Source organism: Aythya ferina (assembly GCF_964211825.1).
Source record: "Aythya ferina genome assembly, chromosome: 10".
NCBI lineage: Eukaryota > Metazoa > Chordata > Aves > Anseriformes > Anatidae > Aythya > Aythya ferina.
Window position 1 is genome coordinate 5,676,774 of NC_140306.1, and position 16,806 is coordinate 5,693,579.

Below are 16,806 nucleotides of genomic sequence, written 5' to 3' on the forward strand. Positions count from 1 at the left end.
ATATTGCCATTGGGGGTTATATTTGTAGGTGCCAACTCTTCCTTGGAGCTCAACCACCACGGTATGAATTCTAACGGTCTTTAAAACCACGATTGCAAGCTACAAATAGCACAGAGAGGTCCCTCCATGCCTCACCACAGCCCCAAGGGCTGCTCTGAGATCAGGAGGCACCTGCTGGGGCCACTGCATTCACAGAGGTTTTCTGGTCCCTGCTCCCCCAGAGCAGCTCCTGCCATGCAGATCAACATACCTTGCTCCTGCCTGCCCAGCCACCTGCAGAGAGGTCCAAAGGGGAGCTGGGATGGCACAGGCAGGGGATCCAAACATGAGCACAGAAAAATTGCATGTGCAAGAGACAGCCTTCCTCTTGCAATACCACCATAAGCACCCTAGGCTTGGGGCTCTTGCACAAGGAGACACAGCGGTGCTTGCAGCAGCTTGTGGAGCCACACTGTGCACAGCGGGCAGCTGGGTGCACACCATACAGCATGGCCATGCTGTTCTTCACAGCCCATTGAGCTGCAACACCTGCTCCCCTCAGCTTGCCTTGTCTGCCTGGATCAGAAGTAACAAGGTGTCACGTTCAGCATTGTGACCGGTGACAGCTTTCCTCCACCTGCAGCTGAGCTACACAGTGGTGAAGGAGAGAGGTGTCCTCCTGCTTTCGGCCCTCCATCGAGCTCTGCTTGCTGCAGGGCAGTGCTACATACCCTCTGCACTCTATCTTAGAGACTGTTAAAGCCCTAAAGTCTGCTCCTGTTTGGAGGTTTGATTCTTCAAAAGCCACAGGCTGCTACGCCTCTAATAAAGCCTGCTGCTGTCAGCGAGTGCATCACACAAGCTCTGCAGGTGGTTCATCGCTACCGGGCTGACAGCAGTCCTACTTTGTCCCGAAGTGTTGGCTTCATTGCATCAGTTCTCTGCTTCCACAAAACACAAACACATTCGTCCACATATATCCAGATATATTTCGTGCATGACCAGGAACACAGTAGGTAGCTCCAGGCTGGATTGCTTTACCTTGCAGGTGGTGATTCCACAGTTTCAAGTACAGCCTGTGAAGGCCAGAAACGTACAACAAAGTCACTGAGAGCGCAGAGAATTTCCAGCTAGCACCTGTGGAATGCCAAGCTGGAAGCAGGTTTTTCTGATCATGAACCAACCAGGATGCTGCTTCAAGTGTATTTACTGACATAAATGACATCTGAACCAGATGTTAAAGCTTATCAGTTTGTTCCTTTCAATTAACACAGCAGGAAGCTCCAGTTGTCAGCTTTCATGTCCACGATCTGATCTACTGCATACAGGCCAAGTTGTTGCACAGCCTTTTAGACACTATATACTGAAGGCAATTTGCATTCACACCAAATTACTAATAGAATACAATTCTTACTGATCACAGAAAGCGTACCCACTCATGTATTAACTACCTAGTTCTAGATCTGCTTCTGTCAACACCAAGAGCAAAAACCCTGTTGAATTCATCTTCCAAATCTTAATTGCTCTGCCAAGTACAGAAGAATATTTTATTTACACCTTACTGAGGAGTGAGATTCAGACCAACATTCTTCACAGGCTGTTTTGAACTGGATAGCCTCGCATTCGGGACATATGAAAATAGCAGACCTTTTGAAATGTGAAAATATGCAGTTTCCCCTCAAGGCTATAAAAATCAGTGGGAGGGCCAAGATCAGAACTAAGAAATTTTTTTGCTCACAGCCACAAATTCAAGTTTCTGCAAAATGCTGTCTGCTAAGAAAGATGCTCAGAGAACTCTTAGGTTGATGTTGGTTGTTAGCTTGCATAGAATTGCTTCGATGCCGATTTTCTTCCTCATAATATGAGGTATAGAGAATCATTTACTGAGGTGATTTTTAATGGGCACATCATTAACTACTGTCACAATAAAAGATACTTTCACATTTACTGACTCACAATTCCAGCCATACTTGATTCAGCCCATGACTTCCCTCCTTTGAATAAACTTATCTTTAATTAACATATTTGCAAATGTCAGCACTGCTATAGTAGGTACATGTTTCTGCTTGTGTCTGCCTCACATCTTTATGCTGTGTGCAAGACTAGCCTAGCATCTTAACGTGTAGCCAATTATTTTGCATGAACTTACAGGTTCCAGTGTACTTTCCCATATTTTTAAGCAACACATGACCAGTGCTGTCCAGTGTGATTCAGTGCTAGTTAATGGTCCTCACTGGGTGCAAGACATCCCTCATTCATAGAACAAAGCCAGAAAAATTACTAAGAATTGCACAGTTTTGGGGAGGGTTAATTGTTATTTTTAATTTAGAGAAAAATGAAACACTGCTTTTTGAATATTTTATTTTCTTGCCAAATGCCAGCATCTACACTCTGCCTCTGGGACAGAGTCAATACTGTCAATCAGATGATCAATGGACTATCACAGGCACTCAGCTAACTCTGCAAATCACAACCTGTCCACTCTAATCCTCAGGCCAATTCAACAGCTCTACAGCCATAGAGCTTCTTACAACCTAAAACAGCCAATGTGGAATTCTACTCATTATTGCTGGTTCTTATTAAATCATGCAGAAATGACATACTTCTGAAAAATGGAATTTGTTTGCACAAAGTTATTTCCTGTGAATGCTATCACACATCCTTTGCTTAACAATTTTCATCAAAATGAAATATATCCATAAAAAGCTGCAGAAAACTATACGTATTACCCAAGGGGAATCATGTTGTAATGGCATTCAGCTAGCTTACTCCCCATTAAGGTCTCTGGATCCTACTGAAAAAGCTCAGAAATCTACCCTGCCCACCTCACCTGTCTCAGTCAAAAGGAACAGCTATCATCACTTAAGGGTACTTAACTGCAGCATTGAAACTTTTCATTGTGTTAATAAGACAAGAAAGAATTCATGAACAGGTACAGACAATACAGAATAATCCATCTTAAAAATCAAGCAATATGCTCTTACTATCTGTGCCCTCATGCCAACATTTCACAGAAAATAAACCTCCAGTCAATTACAAATGCTGTCACGTAAAATGGTTCATCACATTTGTTTTCAAGTTCGCACCTTCTGCCAAGTCATCTAACTGAATAAAATCCCGAACTATAAAACTGTATATGGCACTGAAAGGAAGATTTAAACTTCTGTGACTGCATACCGAGTGTAGAAACCTATTTCAACCCATTCAGATGCTTGCTTAAGATAGTTACAGGAGGAGAAAAAAAGAACAAGCTCAGAAATGTCTGATAATAAACTAATCTTCTCATACATTACCCTCGATTTCCAGTGTTTCAAAACTGAATTAACCACAATACTACAGATGGGTATACTCACTGCATTAATCCATTGAGTTCAGTTCAAGTTTATTACGCTAAATCCTCTCTGTGAGGATTTTATCTTTTACCTGCACCTTCCTGTTCTTAGTGAGGCTCTTCTATTCATCAAGTATGAGAAGCACAAGACAGGGTAAAATCTGCCTTTTTAATCATGTTGTACAAAGGTAGCCCCAAAATGGAGTTGAGCAGCTAAGAATTGCCCTTATTTTAGAGCTTCTCGTTATCTATGGAATATCACGAACTGAGGGAAAAGGTATGCTGAGCATGCTATTGATTACAGCTACATTTGCCACGATCCAATAAGTTGAAATTTCATATACCAAATATTAAATTACTGAAATTATGTACTGGTTCATCTGCATCCATTTTTTATTCACTTTTATTTGGCTGAACATTTTAATCTTACTTACACAGTGACTAACTAAAAGTAAATGACGCATTCCTAATATTATAAATATGAAAAATAGGGTGTGCTCAGGGACTGCAGTTGAATACATTAAAATCACTCAGTTTGCTAGTTAACATATTTCCATCCCTTTTATGTACAACCTTTCGCATTCAGTTGGCAGACTGCAAATTCATGGCCTTATAAAAAACAGTCTTGATTTTCTGTTGTGACAGCAGAAATTGCCCAAAATCTTGAGCAGTTTCCCTAAAGGATGCCCGCTCACTGTTACTTCCCAGGTGCCACACAATCTGAAACCGAGGTGAACATCATGTCAAATTCTACTCATCTGTCAGTGTAGTGGATTATTTCTTGAGAGACTGAAATTGGCTGCCTGGGATCAGAACACCATCAATCTTATTCGTGTAGGGTGTGGAGATGCTGCCTGAGAAAGAAACAGCCAAGCTTTCCCTCTTGCGAGCCTAAGTAGGTGATGAGGCAGCTGTAAAACCTTCACTCTATCTGTATCACATCTCTGAGTGAAAGATTTTGTCATTTTTCACATTTCTCTAACACTTGGTATGCATTCAGTGTCTTGCTGTTCTTGCCTCATAAAAGAGGTGATTTTTCAACCTTAGGCAAATGTTGCAGAGCTCTGAATCTGTCCAGCTCTCATTTTTTCTCATAATGTCACTTGTTTCAACTGATTTTGCAAAACAAGATTACATTTTCCTTTTACCTACCTGCTTAGTTGAGCTGTTTTTTCCTATTTCCTTCACTGGGGGACAGACTTAAAAAACTGGCAGCATTACCCACAATTGTGTTGTAACAAATATTTTGTTCATTTCTCTGCAAGTCCCAAATAAAAATATTGCCATTCAAAGACTCAAACTTCCAGTGCAAGCTAGTAAAGATAATAGCATTAATCTAATGTTTTAATGTAGCTACCTGGAGCTGCTCTGTCAAGGACTTAAGTTTGTTTCTCTATATTACACATTTTATTACAAGAAAACAAGACTATGCCAAGAAAGCAAGACCTATGACTCTTGGATAAGGGAAATAATTGGGAAAAAACTTTGAATCATTAGGTTGATAAAGACATCTCTTTTTGAAGGTATGCCATTTGATTATTAAAAACTCCAAGTATTAACTGCCAAATATTAAGTGATGTGTCACTGAAACTTAATATTTACCATCTTCCACTTCTAAAGCTCTTAAGACCTCTCTCTCCTTTCTGTGGTTCTAGATCTGTAATACACAACTCATGGTCTATCTAACTTTAACTAGATGATACTGCACTAGAATATACCAACTTCTCAATTTTTAAACATGGCTCATCCTCTTCAAAGCACAATTAACAGTTGAAAAATTGAATTTATTAATAAAAACACAAGTACAATAAAACTGATGTGCAGTCTCTGTGGATCACAACAGTCAAAGTGAGTTGCATTCATTGCAAACCTGAGGGTCTGACTCAAAGCCTTGCACATGCTTAACTCCATTGAGAGACACGCCCAAATTTTCCTCTGAGCTGCATGTCTGCAAGTTTCAGAGGTAAGCTTGTGAACCTAAGAAAAACTGTGTTGTCATTTACACCAAGGCAAACACCTGACCTCCAGTGAACACTAAAGACTGAGGGAGATGTGGTAACAGCATTTCAAGTAAGCAATACCTGTCCAGCTTAAGTTAGATAATGCAAATAAAGTTACCCAAAACTGTGCTGTTACGTCTTTCAGTGTTGTACACCCACTCCAGAACTGCATGAAAGGGGGAAAAAGGGAAATAGAAATAAGGACAAAGGCAGAAACTAAACTGTTATCCAGAATGGGATTCCCATGTTGGGAGGTTATTAGAAGACAACATTAAAGGATGAATATTACAACATAATATTGGCAAAGCGCAACATGTTAGACCAAAAAGGATGCTCTGCAACATAAAGGCAGAAAATGGATATAAGTTAAATGATAAAATGGATTTTATGATTAGTCAGTCATTTATAAAGACAGACATGAGCATGGTGGAGAGCCTGTAATCTTACAGCATCCCACAGCTGATATCAGTCCTACCTGGTCTGTGCAGGTGATGCTGCTGGAAAGTGTGATGGAGGGACCCCTGACAGAGCAGCATTGCACAGGCACTTATCCACAAATACAGGACCCAGGACATTGCAGAGACCACTGCCATTCTCTAAACAAAATATTAGATAGACGTTATTATCCATCACCTTGTAGCACACAGAATAGTCAGTTTCCATTACAACAGCATTGTTATTTTTCTACTCCTTTTGTTAAACATCTTTTTTTTTACCTGGTCAGTTTTTCGCCCATGGGATGCAATTGTCATACAACAAAGGTCATGCCCAAAAAGGACAGTTGATGTAACACTATGCCAGCACAGGAGCCTGGATAACTTTAATAATTCAGTGGCAAAAATGAAACTAATGATCTGAGGACTTGGGGGGAAAAAAACACAACAAGAAAATATAAACAGAAGGCTGGGAAATATTCCCACACTGGTCCACTGCCGAATTTAAAAGCGGGGAGGGAAATCGCAAGGCCAGCTAAAAATACTGTGATGTCCAGACAGCATCAAAACTACTTTAAACACATTGCAGATAGGGATACAACATTATCAGGCATCTGAGATGCATTTCAAAAATATTCCATCCCCAGTACTGGAAGACTAATACTGCCCCAGAAGGTAAAAGATTTTTTATTTATTTTTTACTTTCGTGAGCATTAATTTTTAATCATGATGCTGTCTGCTAAACAAAGTAATTGTTTCTCAGAATTATTTTCTAATCCCCAGATGCAACCAGATTCCTTTTGTTCAACCTCTGCATGTGCAAAAGGGAACGGAGTATGGCCAGACTGCCTTTCATACATACTCTATAGAATATTTTATCTTTTTCACAAAATAGGTTATGTCAATTTTTTAATGAAAAACTTACTGAAAAAAGGGGAAAGGCACTTTCTGTCTTTCAGTGCTGATGTACTTGTGCATCCAGTACAGCTGATCTGTTTTTTCATACTTGTATTCACTATCATACTAGCTGGCTAAATTTTCCTGACTTTTCAACTTCAGCAGCTCTTCCTTAATGTCTGCAAGGATCTGGAGGTTTGCAAGGCTCAGCTACGCTACACATCGTCCAGTTCCCTTAACAACACCTTCCGCTGCATTTCATATTGCTAAATTAATCAAACTTCAGGCACTCTCCTTCTTCAGCCAATGACATGATGTCGTTTTCTATCTAATAATCCAATCAGCTGAACATCATTTTCACAGAGGAAGAAAGACTTAGAAAGATTAAATCTCTCACATAGAAAAAACATGCTTTACACAAAAATTAAAGAAGTCTGTGTGACTTATCAGTGGAATTTCTGCAGCAGGAAGATTAGCAGCATTAATAGAGAAAAACTCAGTGTCGATAAAATATATCCATGGAAAAATATGTTCGCCCAGTTTTAAAGAAGTAGACATAGCCTTCGGGAACCTTTAAGACTAACTGGCAGAAAAGAGCCACGTAAACTGACAAGTCTAATTAATAGCAAACACCCAAACATTATTTTGATCAGCATGAGGCTCTTTCTCTGTTCAGAGGATCTGATGCACTACTCAGCATATAATTAGTTTCACTGCTGACTATTTACTTCCCAGTGTACAGCGTACTTCTCCTCTCTTCAGACCTAGTTATCTTGCAAAATAGATTCAGTCCCCTCAGATCAGGGAGCTCCCAGAAGGCTTCCTGTGTCTTCAAGAATTAATGCCTTTTTGTCATATTTGGTGCTCATACTTTTTTATACAAGAAGCTAAGAGAGAAAGGTAATTCTCAGAGATATTTCAGGTATTCGGGTTATTTAAACTGAACTTTTAAAAATCTAGCCAAGCAGTAAAGCAAAGCCAAACTTCTATGGTCTGCTTAATTCTCCTGTGTCTTTCTTCACGCATCATCTTCTAAACCACATGGACAGCAGACTTCCTTAACCCACATTTATTTATGGTCTCTAATTTTTTTTAAACCTTTCTGAAACTACACTATTACAAACTACCTTTGTTCAAACCCCAGCATTTCTTACAAACATTTGTCTTGCACTTTTGTCAGCAGACTTATACACAGTTTTATGCACAGATCATCTTATCATTATTAAGAAACACAGCAGAAAGCATTCATCCCGTTATGATCTGATGAGTTCTAGATCTGCTTTCTGAATCTTAAATCCTAAAGAAGCTCCTTACCTGAGTAATCCAACCAAGAGCAGAGCACTCTATTAGTGTTCATTGGAAAGGTCTAACACTTTTTAAAATCCATCTGTACCACAATAAGGGATTTTAATAGCTTCCCAATAATCTTCTTTATCAGGATTATGAGGAAAAAAAAAATCTCTTGTTACAAATCCTGTTCCCAGAGTAAAGACATCTGAGCTCTCAGACACTGCCGTCAGAAAAGTGGCCAAGGTTTGAGGGGTGGAAACCTTCTCATTTTCACCTTTAAATCATCTCCTAGCATCACCCTCTGCTTGACGAGACCTTTGAAGTGATCTTGAGATAATTTGCAGCTTCCAGGATACTTAAGGACGAGCAGCAGTTCAACGCCAAGAGCAGCCTCACTCCAGCGCGGGCGGTGCAGAGCCGGGCAGCCGTAGGCACGCCGCTATACGATGCTGTAAGTACCGTAGCCTGGATCAACGCATCCCTGCTCGGGAAGGGGATCACATGCCTTGAAACGACACGGCCCCCGGTGGCGAGGCAGGGCTCCGGAGCTGCGGATGGGCTCCGGCACCGGCGCGGGGCCGGGCGGGCAGTGCCGGGGGGCCGGGCTGCGCCGCGCCTTCGCTCCGCGGGCGCTCCTCCCGCACTTGTTCGCGACAGCCGAGGGAGACGCTAAGAAAGGCTCCGTCTCTCCCTTTCTCTCTCCTCTGACAGACGCCTGTGAGCGGGCAGGGGCGGTGCGGGGCGGGCAGGGGCCGGATCCCGCACGCCAGCAGGGTTTTTGCAACACCTTGCCGCACCTGAGAGAGGGGCTTGCTCGCAACTCCGCTGCCATGCGGCTCAACAGACAATAGAAAGGAGCTTTGCTTTACTCCTCCTGAATGCTAAGATGCTAGGGCTGTTTATGCTAAAATTATTTATTACGGTTATTTATTTATTGGCTACGTCTTAAGTGGCCATTTACAGGAATGGAGTGGTTTCCTCTCCCTGTCGTACCATATGTAATTATTTTTTTAAAGAGCCATTGTATATATTTAATACACATCGAAGCACACCATTCACTCAGCATTACAGCTCACATCTCTGCCTACAAAAGGAAGAAGGCAAGGAGACAAAACAAGTTTCCATTTTAAGAGCTCAGGGTGAACACACAACTGTGTTGGTATTTTCTTAAACCTGTGATGGAAAAGCATACTACTTTCACTGCTTACCAGCTCCAGACACCAACAATAGTAAGTAACAGTGATAGGTATCCTACTCCCAAGCACCCCATTCTCAGCACCCAAGGACGAACATCTCAGTGGAAATGCTGAGAGTTGCAGTGAGTTTACCTGACAATCTGTACTCTCCTTTGGAGCCTCTGTATTTCATTGGGGAGTACACATTAAGAGCTTGGCCCTGCAGACTGGCAGGATCATTGCACTGGTCTCCACCCCAGCGCTCACAGCAGCTCTTTCTTACAGCCTTGTCACAATAAAGCTGTTGGGGTGAGGGGTGAAGTGACATGGGAGAAACCCTCCCCTCACTCCTGAACACCACTGCAGCACAGCTCTTGGCAGGTCCCAAAGCTGCCCCGGGGAGAGGGTGGCTCAGGACAAGTCCTGTGGTGGGCACAGATGCTTTCAAGAGGTCAACATTTCTTTTGGATATTTTGTATGAAACCACGCAACACTAGTACAGTTGGGAACATAATGTTCTCTTTAATACACGTTTTCCCTAAGAATTTCCTTAGATACTGGAAGAAGGCCAAGAACTGGAACAGTTGCTGCTACTTTCTGGCCTCAGAAGGGTCTAGAAGTTTCCAAAAAAAAAAAAAATGCTGATAAAAGAGACAACCAAAGCACATCAAGTACTAATGCCTAAGGAACCAGGACCTGGGACCAGGTGCAGCCCACAGCAGGAGGTGATGGATGGGTGGAGGGCTGGTGGGCACAGCTGCTGTGATTTTCTACCAAAGCCACAAAGAGGCTCAAGACCTTCCTTCTTTCCATGGAAATGTGGGGAGCATTCCACAACACCTGAGGGGCAGGTGATGGGAATTTATTTTAGAAATAACACATTTAACACTATGTGCTCCCTCTAGGGCAAGTGGGGAAGGGTATGGAGTGGGGAAGTACGAGGCAAGAGGAGGGAGAGGGGCCTCAGGAAGCAAACAAGATCTTCTAGGAAAGTGAAAGGCCTTCTGGACAGCAGGAGGAATCAGACAAATTGTGACCACACACCTTGGCAGAGTAGGCAGAGACAGATTTATGCAAGATACAGATTTATGTAAGGTACAGCAGAACTGTCACTCTGCCAAGCACTGCTAACTCCCAGCTCCATGAGGCTAATGCCACCATAACCCCTGACAGATGCTGCTATTGCTCAGGACAAGCTCTGCAGAAACATGGGACATGTTGCTTCTGCAGGGTAGGGGGGAGATCAGAGGGACAGAATAGAATATTAAACAGGCTGCACTTGCAGTCTCTTCCCTGCTCTGGCTTCCAGCATCAGATGGGAACAGAGGAGTCCTTGGCAAGTCTTGCAGTAGCATTCTTACACCTGTTTTGATGTCCTTGCTGCCAGTTTTAACTTTCAGTGGACCAACAAGACATGAAACAGGTACTCTCACCCTGCTTTAGGCTGGGCAGTGTCCTCGACTGATGCTTTGGGGCTTTATTTTTGCCTTCTCATTTCAGGAGTCACTGACTTTGACAGGAAGGGAATGCTGCCTTACATGTGCCCATAGGCTTATGTACGGAACTTGGAGCTGCTATCACTGACAAGGCTGGAAACAGAAAATGTGAAGGAAAATAAGACACCAGTGAACAGTCTGCACATTTTAAAATCCCTTGTCATAACAAGGAAAGGCTGAAAGAGTAATTTATGTCTAGAGGAAAGAAAATGAGGCAAAAGGTTGTGGCCAGCCATCCAGCATGCAATGGCAGCTCCACCCAGTGCAGGGGCAAGATAGATCCAGGCCCTGCACCAGGGGTAGACCAGTGCCTGGGTTACACAATCCATTCCCCTGGGAGGGGAAATGGCAATCAGTGCAAAATCAAAGACAGGCCAGGGAGATCTGCAGTTTGCACACCCACAAGCCTGTGAACAAGATATTATTTGTCTAAAATCAACTTGCAGCAGGACTACAGGGAAGCAGAGTATTCGTAAACAAGGTCTTGCCCCTTGTCTCCCTCCAACCATCTGGCAGCAACCACAGTAGAGAGGAGCCTGTGATCTGCCCATCACAGAAACAAGAAAGGCTTAAAGGTATGGAGAAGGCCAGGCACAGCAAAGGTGAGGGTGAAGTTGTTAGCTTATGCTAGTAACACTCGAGTGTTCTTCTCACATTGGTTTGTCCTCCTCCCCACTTGGTCCTTCCACTAACTTGTGATGGCAAACAGAAGAAAGGACAGAAACCAGGAGTTTTGAGCTACCCTAATCAAAGAGCAATGGAAGATTGCCTGTCCACAGCTCTGATAGAAAAACTCTATGGGGTTCCTGGCAGGGTTGCCAAAAGCAGGCCATTACACTGATGTGATATTTCTAAGGTGAAGGTAGGTTGCAAGGGGTCAGCAGGCATTAAACTGCCTTTGAGACAGGTTGCCTCACACAAACAATGATTGTATTCACAAGAAGAATAGCCTTTCCCTCCTGGTTCCACCATTCATCTGAAGATGCCAAGGGAATGACAAAAATAGGCAAATAAAAATAAATGCTCTTCAATCCCTGAACCTCTATTTATCACAAGTTTCTGTGCAGACCGAAAAGGAGAGCATATGCAACCCAGGCAGACTAATGCAGACAGCAGATTGGTACTTGCACCCAAATAAGGGCCTCTGTCCTCTACTTTCTCATGCTGCCATCTCCGTTCCTCTCTGCCTCCCCCACACACGCCTTTTCCCCATGTAGAGATTTAACACGACAAATCCCAGGCGTGTATTTTACAGGGTTTGAAGAAGGCTCACCACCTTTGAAATGCAAAGCTCATTAGTTCTAGTGCTCCTGGGACAATGAAGCTTTGGTTTTCACAGATTGTGTTCTCCATCCCTCCCAGCTGCTCCCACCCACCCTACACCACTCTTTTCCATACACCCAAACTCAGTTTCAGCTGCTGCCTGGGCAACAGGCAGCACACATTGCAGCTCATCAGTACCTACATGTTCCTACTCCAGGTGAGCCAGTCTAACAGTACATTTTACCTTACCTCCACCATAAAGGGAAATTACAGACTCTCTCATCTCACATCTACAACATTTATGGAAGCTTTCTTTAAAATCCCACGGAACAGAGCTTTTGCTTGCCTTCCCACCCCACCATCAATTGCAACAGCAAACCTTGGCTTCCACTGAAAGCCAGTCCACATAGACAACCAGCAGCTGGGCACACAAAGATCAATCTGCATGCATACAATAGCCAGAACAGCAACCACGAAGCTCAGAATGAAAACAGCCATGAAACAACCCCTCATTCAGGGCCCTGTGTCTCCCCAGGCATTTCTAGGTTTCTTCCCCCAGAAGAAAAAGGGAGAACCAACACTAAAGCAGGATTTTTTCAGAGCACAAGAAGTCTAGGAGCTTCCTAAAAATTAGGCATGGACACAGCTGTGCCCAGAAAGACAGTTATATGCTCAATGCATACAGGTGTTTGCAGCAGTTTGAGTTTTATACGCACATCTCACATGGCCAGTCAGATGCACACAGTAGTGCCTTATTTCTTTTTCCCAGGTAAACCTTACTTCCCCCTCCTTGCCCAGAACCCAGAAACTTTCCTTTCTCAGTCCCCACTGCTTTTGCTCCTCTCCTGAAAGGGGTCTGGTCCAACCTTAATGAAGGAACCAAATATATTTCCTTTTCTTCTTTTGTCTTCTACAATAACATTAAATCCTTTAGTCTGTATTGTCAGATTTTCTCTCCTTCAACTTTAGTGGAAAGCAAAGATTTTAATTGAGTGTACCCACACTGCCCATGAAACGCTCAGCCAGAAAGCTACACAACTTTTTGTGAAGGAATCACGTTTGGTGATTTGTCTAGCTGTGACTACAGCCTCTACTGGCCAAGTACAAACTATACAATCCAAAAGCCTAAAGAAGCAGAGATGAACAACAGCACATGCAGGGAAACCATTTTCTATGGGAGTCCAGGGGCTAGTTCACATGGTTATCATCCCACCTCACATATGGTATGCAAGCAAGTCTGCTCTGTTGCTGCTGCAGCCACAGCTATGTAGTGCACAAAAGGAACTTTCACAGTATTTTTTTCCAGCCTACCTTTAAAGTACTGCTCTTCCTGGTGAAAGACAGGTCTAGTATTCACAGTTCCCGTGCTTGAGAGACAAAGATTCTGCTTCTTACATATTGTCCATACCTAAGAGGAGGGAAAGTAAAAAATATATATATATATATATTTGTCAAGGAATTTTATATCAAAAAAATTATGTCCCAATGTATTTTTAAAGTACATAGGACAATGCACAACAAATCTCAACCCTTGTCTATTTAGCCAACAAGATCAGTACATGCTATGAAAGTAACAAGAGGAATTAGCTATGAAGTACATTAGCGACAAGCAACCAAACTTCAGTAACACCCAGTATTAGCAAAAAACCTGATTGTGCTCAGGATATCATGGCAGGTGAACATATCATCTCCATTTTATGGAGGCTTTTTATTTAGTTCAGAGATGCCCAAGAAAGCAAAGTAATCTAAGTTAAAACAGCCTTGACTGATGCTGATCATGGTGTTTTTGTCAAGTAATGACATTGTTATTCTTTATCAGCTATACGTCAGCTGGAGAGATTATCCTGGTCTGAAATTCAGAATCTCTTCTCATTGACTCTCAGCTTCTGCGTGGCACAAACTCAAGAGCCTTCAGCCCATGCATTTTTCTGTTAACATAGTTGAATTCATTAAATTAAATACTTTTGGAATACCCCTAGTTTCAGAAGGAACTCTTGTTGGTGTTAGTCTGTGGTTGCCCTTCTGGACCAACAACAACCACATTCCATCCAAGACCCACCTACAGCAGAGAAATCAGGGGCTATGGTGCACGAACTGAAAACTAGCATATCTATAGTCAGAGAGGACACTTGATATTGGATTAATCAGTTTCAGGATGTCAAATATCTGTCCCCAGGCAGAGGTTTAGCATTTAGTCTACAACTTCATTCAGTCTACAACTTCCTCGTAAGGGGTTGTCAAGAGGCAGGAGACCTTTTCTCCATTAACACTAGTGACAGGACCCGCGGGAACGGGGTTAAGCTGAGGCAGGGGAAATTTAGGCTGGACGTCAGGAGGGGGTTCTTCACAGAGAGGGTGGTTGCACACTGGAACAGGCTCCCCAGGGAAGTGGTCACTGCACCGAGCCTGTCTGAATTTAAGAAGAGATTGGACTGTGAACTTAGGCACATGGTCTGAACTTTTGGGTAGACCTGTGCGGTGTTGAGAGTTGGACTTGATGATCCTTAAGGGTCCCTTCCAACTCAGGATATTCTATGATTCTATGATTTACTTCTGCTGCTAAAAAGTCAATTTTTACATGAAGGTACAAGTGTTTTCAAAATTCACAACATAAATAAAAGAAATCCAACCAAGACAAAGCAATTGAGATATGCTGGCAGGCAAATTCACTGAGGAGAGCTCAGACATGGTCACTGGGCTGCCTTCATTCCCTCTAGCCTTGCTGTGTTCCCAGCTTTAAATTAAACTTAACAAACAATAGGACTCCATTATCTCCAAGTAATGAAAGCAGCAGTTAAGATAAGCCTCTTCTGTCAAAATTCTTGTCTTTCAGGAAGGCAGAAATAGGGCTCCTGGGGAAGTGATTTTCTCCCCAGGTGCTGCAGCCAGAAGCCCACCTCTTTCCTTGCGCTCCCTTGGCCCCATCAGCAGGCATCCAGCTAGGTCCAGGAAGGCAGCGGGAGAAGCAGCCAGGAGCAGAAAGGCCCCCACACTGACCACAGTTCAAAAATGCATCAGCCCTTTCCTGGACACCCCTAGTCCCTCCCAGCACATGGCTGGGAAGAGAAAGAGCTGCCCCAACACACTGCAAAACCTCAAAGCGCACATTTAAAGCACAACCAGGAACCCACTCCTTCAGCCTTAACCTTGAAATATCCAGGTCTGATCTCTCAGAAAGGCTTAGTTTCCATTTCTGCTTCCCCCTAACTCAAGAACTTCATTAAATAAATTTGTGGCTATATATTTTTTTTTTTTTAACCTCACTTCCAAAACAAACTCCTTAACTTACCTCTATTCCTCTCACCTCATTCCTGAGGTGGAGTGAAGGGAACCTTTATAAGCTCAGACCACCTGGGATCACTTTGAGGGGGCCACAAACTGACACAGCTGTAAACTGTTCTGAAAGCTCAAAAAGCCACCAGATACATGATATTTCTTTGGTTACAGTAAGTCCCTGGGATAAGATGTGATCAGGCTGATTTGGGAAGTAAGCCAGGACGGTCACGCTGTGTGACAGGGTGCACTGTGTAGAGGCACACTACCAGCTCAACGCCCTTCCTTGCTGCACCATCCCTGAATGTTCCAGCACACACTAAATGCATGTCTTTGCCCTACCCGGTATCTGCACTCAGAAACATCTTATTTCAGAAAGAAAGATTTGGCTGGTACCTCTGCAAAAGATAGATCCAAGGAGCCAATTCAGCTCTGCAGTGTTGCACTTCTGGTCTTTATAACTCCAGGTGCTACTCTGAAAATAGCACTTAAGGTCAATTTACTCTGCATTGGACCCAGCTGCAGAGGGAATGTCAGCTCTTGTGCTGTACCAGGGCATTGACCTGGTACAAACAGCTTATTTGCAAACTTGTGTATTTGCTTCCAATTTACCACCAAGAAAGCCAATGGTGGAAAAAAAAAAAAAAAAAAAAAAAAAAAAAAAAAAAAAAACACATTAACAAATTGAGAGGTTTCTTTGCTACCTGCTCCCTGTAGTGTGAACACTTATGAGGGATTCGCTATGTGATCTTAAGATATATTTAGGTTTGTTACTTAAAAAATATCTTTAATTTTGAAGGTACATGGTGTGGCTTCCGTACAACTCTTTTAGGATGCTTGGAGTGCCTCAGATTAGAGGTACTACACAAGGCAATTTTGATTATGGATTAAAAAACTAAAAAAACATACAGTGTGTGATACTATAGCCTAGAATTTGAGGGAAAATTCTTGGAAAGATTAAGCAGGCATACAGGGACAATTTATGTTCAGGGTAAAAAAAAAAAAAAAAAAAAAAGGAAAAATAAAATGATAAAGAAAAAGGGGGGGGGGGGTCGAAAAGAAAAAAATAATGAAAGCAACACAAAAGAATCCATTAAGGAGTGGAAAAAAAGAGGCTGGGGAAAGTTCTCCCACTGGAACAAGAAAAAGTGAGAATCAGCATGAGTATGTGATATACAGCAGCCAGTGCATCCCTGATGCCATTGCTTTGAAGAACACAATACCTTATGATTTAATTCGCTGTCACTGCTATGGGCTTTGTCATTATTTAAGACAAATACTCCAAGCACTCCCTTCCACATCTCATCTACTTGTTTGCAGAGCTGGGCAGAGTGCCGCAGCCAGAGCCCCGTGTACTGAACTGCTGGAAATGGGGAGTTTCTGAGTAAGGAATTAGTGCATGAAATGAGCATGGAGAAAATCATATACTGTTCTGCCTTTGCTTCAAAACAGGTTGCTTGATTGACAGCCAACCCTATATAATAATTCCTTCCAGGCAGATGGCAAGATCACGATTTGCTCTTCAGTTGCAATTTTCTGCTGCCTCGCACAAGCAACCTAGCTACATGATCTACCAATAAGAAGGGTCTGGGCTGCTTTGTATAAGTTTTACAATACTCACATCAAAACATATGGATTAATATTGTGACTAGTTCTCGTATTCCATTT

At 42.7% G+C, this 16,806-nt stretch overlaps 1 protein-coding gene across 4 annotated transcripts in view; it reads right to left on the bottom strand.

The window, feature by feature from the left end:
• Nucleotides 1–15,254, bottom strand: part of TAFA1 (TAFA chemokine like family member 1) — a 225,082-nt gene extending 209,828 nt beyond the window's left edge. The window contains exons 1-4 of one of the 4 annotated variants that reach the window (XM_084530374.1): nt 15,155–15,254; nt 13,177–13,273; nt 5,786–5,906; nt 5,429–5,476 (exon numbers count right to left, since the gene is read on the bottom strand). In XM_084530374.1, the coding sequence (XP_084386500.1) occupies nt 5,429–5,476; nt 5,786–5,903 (166 nt within the window). In that variant the 5' untranslated portion in view covers nt 5,904–5,906; nt 13,177–13,273; nt 15,155–15,254. Of the gene's footprint in view, nt 1–5,428; nt 5,477–5,785; nt 5,907–7,955; nt 8,528–13,176; nt 13,274–15,154 lie in introns of those variants that run through there. The other 3 variants (XM_084530373.1, XM_084530376.1, XM_084530375.1) reach the window with 3 other exon arrangements.
• Between the last annotated feature and the right edge of the window lie 1,552 nt (nt 15,255–16,806).